Source organism: Zerene cesonia, chromosome 12 (genome assembly GCF_012273895.1).
Source record: "Zerene cesonia ecotype Mississippi chromosome 12, Zerene_cesonia_1.1, whole genome shotgun sequence".
Taxonomy (NCBI): Eukaryota; Metazoa; Arthropoda; class Insecta; order Lepidoptera; family Pieridae; genus Zerene; species Zerene cesonia.
The window spans coordinates 5,222,671-5,230,024 of NC_052113.1; the positions used below are offsets into that span (position 1 = coordinate 5,222,671).

Consider the following 7,354-nt stretch of genomic DNA (forward strand, 5'->3'; position numbering starts at 1 on the left):
AAGTAATAAATGTTATTTGCAGTTAACAATTTTCTTTTTTCTTTATTACAATATTTATGGCAAGACTAGGTATACTTGGGTGAACCCACACTTCTCTTAGCAATCTTTCTCTACTGGATATTCCTATTGACTGGAGGTCTACTATAAAACTATTCCAAATTAGAACTCACTTCATAATTAATCCCACAAAGAGCATCCACAGAGATCCAGGCGAGCCCGGCGACAGGTGTAGCGGATGGCGGAAGACGAGCATCAGTGCGCCGCAGCAGCGCTGGACCAGATCCCGCGGCGTCAGGGAGCGAACGGGATAATAGTCTTCCGCGGAGGAGAGGTGGACCTGAATAAAGGAAGAGGTGATATTAGAAATACTGCTATATGGGTCCATTTAAGCTATGTAAATTATTGCCTTACAAAAAATCACTACATAGTATAAAACAAACTTATGTGAGCGATTGACATACGTGAGTGATTTGTTAGTAAATTGTTTATTATATTCAGAATAAAGAAACAGTCGTACGAAATGTTGTTGCTACAACTTCGATATAACATTCAATGTTGAAATGACTGAGTAGATGCCAACGTATATTTACAATATTCCACTCCACTTTCACCTTTTTTTGGTAATATCATCAAAGAGAGGATCAAAATACAGTATGAATTTTATCCAATGCATGAATTTTCTATTAAAACCCAACTCACCAGTATCAGATCCGATGTGCACCGCGAGCTGGTCCTCGTAAAGCGGAGGGAATATTCTAGCACTAGGTCGAGCTAGTACTCCCATCCGCGTGTCCAATATTTCAACTTGGGAATGACGTTTGCCTTGCTCTTCCACAAGGGTTATCTTTGGATCTGCGAGACCGAGATTGTCTATCTGTAAGATGGAAATGTGATGCTAAGTAAAACGTTTTTGTCTTCTTTATATAATTTCCATGTTATATACATGCAGAAGACATTTCCAAACTTAAACCAAAACCAAAATTCATTGAACTGATTATTTTCAGAAAACTCGAGAAGTTCAACCTTACGCGAGTAAAGCCTCATAATATTGTTTAACATCAATTTAAGTGTAAAGCGGCTATAAAGCAGGAAAAGCAGCAATACTACACTAGGAAAAGTCACTTATTATAAACATGCCGCCTAACCTAACCTTTTCTTCAATCACCCGAACCCAACTCCCAAATTGCTATAGAACTCACTTGTATATCATAGACGAGCGAGCCATCCTTGTCGATGTAGAGCAGCGCCAGCCCCTCGGGCACGGGCGCGGCGGGCAGGCGCTCGGCCACGAGCGGCGCGTGGAACAGCTCGCAGGCGGCGCGCTGCCGCACGGCGCCCGCCACGCGCCGCTCGGGGCTGCTCAGGCTCTCCACCGACAGCAGCAGCCGCCCGCGCGCCAGCGACCGCAGCTCCGCGGCCGATACCGGCGTCGACACTTCTATCACGTTGAACTCGTAGCTCGGCTTGTTCATTTTTTGGATCTGGAAGGTTATTAAAGAGCGCTTTTGATATATCCATTTAAATTTTTCGAGATAGAGAAAGAATAATAATTGTCATTATGTGACAATTATTGTATGGTGTAGACTAGGTTCCGCGCCCATTTGACCACCAATCATTGACAACCATTGAACTAACCTCATCAATGATAGTCTGATTCTTCTCCGGCAACGTGAGCAGCACGCGTATCGCCTGGTCCCTCGAGCCCGGTTTGAACACGCCGTTGAACACGATGGCCAGGTGCAGGCTGGGCGCCGCCCCCGCCGCCCCGGTGACGACGGCGGTGCCGCCCCACCAGCCCTCCTCCTGGCCGGGCACGCGGTAGTCGTCGCATGCGCCGTTGCCGATAGATACTGGCGCATTCTCCGGCTCTAGAAGCGAAGTGAACATCTCTGTTGACAGAGCTGGGTATCTGTAAACGAATTATTAAATCACGGATAATTTTTTTTAAGGAATGGCATCAAACTATAGGATAAGGCACGTATTGCTTATAAATCTATTATTTATTAGTAACTAGTGGTCCGCCCCTGCTTGACCCGTGGTATATTTTTTCTTTCCATAACAACCTTCCTCATTTAAGGTAAAATTAAATTATAATTTTTTTTAATAAGAAAAATATATCACATAGAAATACATCAAACAATTTGATTATAAATAAATACAGGAATTAATTAATCAGGTTCCACTTGAGTGAATTTCCACTGTAAATATTTGTAAAATAAATCGCTTCGTCTAGACTAACTACTAATGAAGCCAAGTGAGTTTCCGTTATTAATCATACGGCTAATTTAATACGAACAATGAGGCTCGTAGCGATATCCTTGAAACAATATTGCAAGGTTAACTCTTCTGCATTGGAATTGGGTTCAGATCGTGTCTATTTATCAACATGATGCAAGATGATTTTTTTACACAATGTACTCTATTTAAATTTTTTTAGGTAAAATCTCCGTACTAGATTAATTGTCATACAACATTATTGCAATAAAAATAAATAAGGCAACTTATAACGCTGTTTAATACGAAAGTTATACTACCTTCACAATATCACCACGGAAATAATAAAAAAAAACCTTGAATATAAACATAAACTTTTAATAAAAGTAAGCTCTTGTCCGTTATGTTAAAAATAAGTCATAAAGAAACTCGGGTAGTATAGGTTGTTTATATTAATAGTGTTTGAAAGCTGCAAAAGCTGATTAGAAGCCGATTTCAGTTTGTATGCGTACTTCCCGACTGGTTTTATGTAATTTTAAGCGCCCATACGCATTCGCTAATAGTACAGTATCGATGTGAATCCATTCTAGTCACATTACCATACAGCAATATTTCACAGAATTATGTTGAAGGAATAGCAGCTTAGGTGCAAATGGGCCATACGCCGGTATCGCAAGCAATTGTAATGCATCGGAAACATTGCTGCATATAAAGCTGCATTACGCTTCATGAAAGCGCTCATATAAACTCTACTTTACGACTATACTCTCGGCTCTTACAAGACTTGAATATATAGACTCTAAATTTAACACAATTTAAATCTTAAGCGCGCGATAAAGCCTTGAGGTATTTTCTAGGTTCTGATTATATTATAATAATAACGATGGTTAGATATCTTATACAGGTAGATCTCCTTTTATAAAAAATGGAATGTAAAATGAAATAAAAGTCTCCTTACCTGCTAATCCGACCACTAAGAGCACTATCCATGGAATTATTCCTCTCATCTCCCCATATGAGAGCCACGTAAAGGGAGCCTTCTCTTAGCAAACGTTTGTACTCTCGTGGAACCCTGCGCCACACACCACATAGCTGGAAAGTGTGTATTAGTATAATGAATCCTGGGTAAGGTATTATTGTTAACATATAAAAGTAGATTAACCGGAGAAGACCGGAAAAGTTATAATAAAATGCAATATCTAAAAGGTGAAACCAAAAGAAAACTTTGAAAATAGAGAAGATAATATGGAACAATAAAAAGCGGTCGGTTCAAGCAACATTTCATTCATATTCGATATCGTATATCTTGTGAAATTAGCGATCAAAAACTAATCAGATTTGAAAGTACCTTATCCGTTTTATCCTCGTACGTAGCATGTATACCCGGAGACTTCTTCAACGGATGCTCCAATAGCATACGTCCCCCTCTATCCAAAAACGCTAGAGCTCTCGGCTGGGTGACCATAGAAGGTCCCAGTAGCACAGACCAGAAAAGATGGCGGCGCCGAAACGTGAAGCGTGCTGTAGCTACACCAGCCGCCACGGGCACGCCTGTCATATCATCTCGGCGAATGCACAGAGGGGACCTACCCGTCAAGAGTGCCCCAAAATCTGTAATGAATATTTAAATATATTGAATTCATTTATTATAAATTAAATGGGAGTTTGGTTAAATTATCGATTGTTTAAAATAGTATCCCAGATATCCCATTATCCCAAAAGTACAAATAGGTATAACAATTCACTACATTATTATATAAAGTAAAATTATTCATATCTACCGAAAACCTTCCTAGAAAGTTTTCGTATTCCTATTCTAGAAAGTTTATAGTCAGGGATAAAAGCAAAGCTAAAACAAGCTTATAACAATAAATCAGTTCTTACGTTTCATACTCAATTCCTCTTCTTCTTGTCCAATTACGATGGTAGGGCTATCCTCTTGAACGACATCGGGAGCTAAAACAAAACAAACAATGATTTAATAATCCAGCAGACTACAAACAAGTAAATTAATCAAGGTAATATTGCCATGAATACTCAAGCCAACTGATATGGATGGAGGTAATAAATTAATTAGTGCATACGTGCATTTGCTTTGAATAGATTTATCTAATCTTTCATTAATATTTATAGCATTTGCTTCAGAATTTTACTTTACATTGTAAATGCTTTCTTTGGCACACAAAGAAAATCAGAAAGCTTAGAAAATAAGATCATTCAATGAATTGGCTAAAGGCTGTGAAAAGAATAGGGAATGAGACCGCGCCGATCCCACTGTTCGTTTGATTGGATGAAGTTTCATTCAATCCTATCAGAATCATATGGCGTCTAGACGGCGACACTCAAATTAATATTATGCATCGCTTTCTTATATAGAAATATGCATATATTTTAACGGCGTTAACGTCATACTCTGCTTCAAATCAATCGCTTTATACAATCAAAATATTTTATTAGTAACAATATTTCAATGACACTTAAAACATAACAATTATTTGTATTTTTCAAATACAAGCGACAAATATTGAGTTATAATAAGTTATATTCAACAATTTACATTACAATTTTAATTCTCAACATATTCATCCAATCTCCTACAGGGTGAAAGGCCAGACTAAATTTTTCTTAAAAATTGAAATCAACTCAAGAATATTATCACATATCATCATTTTTGAAAGATTTCAAAATAATTTCATTTATTCTTAGTTTCCAAAGCGCCATGTTAATAAACAACTATTACTCAAATATAAATGCTACAATTAAAATTTATTGTCTTTATAAATTTATCCACAAGCAGTTACAGCTAGTCGGCATAATAAATAATTTATTAATTCTAATAAATACGGTTTCACGCCTTGCTTAAACACTGCTATCTCTACGACACACTTCTGAATAAGGATAGATACGTTGCATCTTTGGCTATAAATTATAGACGCAGTAAATCCTCTTATCGTACCTGATTATGCCCTCTCTGATATGTTAAACAAGCAATTTCCACACTAACTTTGGTAAACATTATTACGAGTGGACTTGTTTGCGCAATCAAATCTTGAAGGCAGATTATGATTTACTAGTGCAGGGTGGCGCCAATATATTTATAACAATCTGTGTATTCATTTAATGTTTAAGACATGCTCAGATTTATAACGAAGTGGCGCCAATATAGCGTCACAATACGCGACTTATATGTGTTACTCATATGTATTCTTGTGTAAACATAGTGGATCGAAAGAGTTGGAGAAATTTATTATTATTTTATCTGATGATAAAAGCTGTTGCTTTCTATACATATTTATATCAAAAAAATTGTGTTAAAATTGGATATTAAAAAAAGCTGTTTAACTGGGAGATTGAAGTTCAAGGAGTTTAATGAAGTATCGGATGATATGCGTAGGTACTCTACATTATTCTTTTCTGTTCAGTTTGAGATGTGAGCGACGGCGCCGAGCCTACACCTTTGACTCGACCGAGCGCGACACGGCGCCGCGTTTTGCGTTTGTGTGCGCAATGAATATTTATGCGCATTCACACACACAATAAACGGAGAAAATCCACTCCACTCAAGGTGTCACAGAACGTTTCCACTCGTTAATGTCATTTAACGTAAATTTAAACTTTTGAAAGCAGCCTTGAGTGTGCAGACGTGACGTGACTAGAGCGGAGACGAGTTCATTCCCAGTCCAGTCGCGGTCTAACGTCTTTGGGCCTCTTCGACGCGGCGAGTTTTCCAATCGTATGATGTAACCCGGCGCCGTATTGACGACCGATACCATGAATAGACCGGCATACACGACACTTACGATAATACATAATTCATTCTAGAGTAATGTGTAAAAAAGCCAGTCTCTTACGTTATAGGTGCTATTCGCAATTTCAAGAGTTCACACCAAGCTTCAGCTCTGTCATACTGATACCTAATCCTCAATCTGCCAATGTACCGAAAGTTCAAAAGTGTAAATCTACATCACATCGTGTTTGCAATTCACTAATCATAGGTATAATAAAAGTCGAGTTATCGAATAAATTAAGCTAGATATTATTTATATTGAAGTTATTTTGGGAGAAAACTGATTGGCATGAGATATTATAATACTATTTGCGTCATTCGTCATCGCAAATATATACTAATAATAAAATACATTTGAGAGCAAATTAATAAAGTTTTAATTGTAACATATGGTTCTTGCGTTACTTAATAAAAATGTTTTGGTATACTTTCTTGATAACATTTATCTTATAAATCATTATCAATAAATCTCAATTATTAAACGCTTGACCTAAATGCGCTTACAATGCAAACTGAATATACATTTGTATTGTTTTCATTTAAAGCAGATCCTTTTCAGTTTTTTTTAAACAATTAATAAGAAAGGAGCTTTATACTAAGGGTTCAAAAAAGTACCTAAATAGGTATACTATCTAAGACTCCATCAATAAACGCAATCGTAAGCTTAATTAGTTAATTCTACTGATCTCTATTTAGGGAATACTACTGTCCAATACGCTTAATAGTACTAGATGTCTGCTTAATTGTCAGAAAAATAAGACAAGTATGTAAAATTTAAGGTCTATCGGAAACCGGAAAGTGAGTCAAAATTGACTTGGAAGATATGATTACATTGTGAGTTATTTTTTCGCAATTTTCTTTAGGTTTCATCATCAAATCATGACTTGATATTTGGTAAAAATGCTTTACATTGTGACTAATAGTAAGCAATGTTTGTAGATAGCATATAAATTTTGAATTCAATTACTTTGAATTATCTTATATTTGAAACTTATATATAGCGAATTTACAAAAAACATAACTTCGCATAACATAAACAATTAAAATATTCCTAACACACCATTATCACTGTCATTTACAAAGCCGTAGCCGTAATTTACAAAGTTCAGCTCAAAGTCTAATTGGCAAAGTGAATTATAAGGATTCTACGTAACCACAACCGAGGCATTGTGATTTGTGACCGTGCGTTGTTTCATTGAAGCTGTCAACAATGACACGATACGCTACGCTTATTGCGTGTGCATTACCGGCTTGTTTGCAGTCGGCTTGCATTAATTTATAGCTAACGTATATTTTGCAGTGATTATGGCGAAGAATGTTTTGAAGGCGCGGTCTTATTGTTGTAGATAGGCA

At 36.9% G+C, this 7,354-nt stretch overlaps 1 protein-coding gene across 1 annotated transcript in view; it reads right to left on the minus strand.

The window, feature by feature from the left end:
- Window positions 1–6,120, minus strand: part of LOC119830951 (dorsal-ventral patterning protein Sog) — a 10,860-nt gene extending 4,740 nt beyond the window's left edge. The window contains exons 1-8 of the mRNA XM_038354144.1: window positions 6,102–6,120; window positions 4,099–4,170; window positions 3,563–3,825; window positions 3,173–3,306; window positions 1,636–1,909; window positions 1,200–1,481; window positions 700–874; window positions 171–337 (exon numbers count right to left, since the gene is read on the minus strand). Of these exons, the coding sequence (XP_038210072.1) occupies window positions 171–337; window positions 700–874; window positions 1,200–1,481; window positions 1,636–1,909; window positions 3,173–3,306; window positions 3,563–3,825; window positions 4,099–4,170; window positions 6,102–6,120 (1,386 nt within the window). The remainder of the gene's footprint in view (window positions 1–170; window positions 338–699; window positions 875–1,199; window positions 1,482–1,635; window positions 1,910–3,172; window positions 3,307–3,562; window positions 3,826–4,098; window positions 4,171–6,101) is intronic.
- Window positions 6,121–7,354: the final 1,234 nt, after the last annotated feature.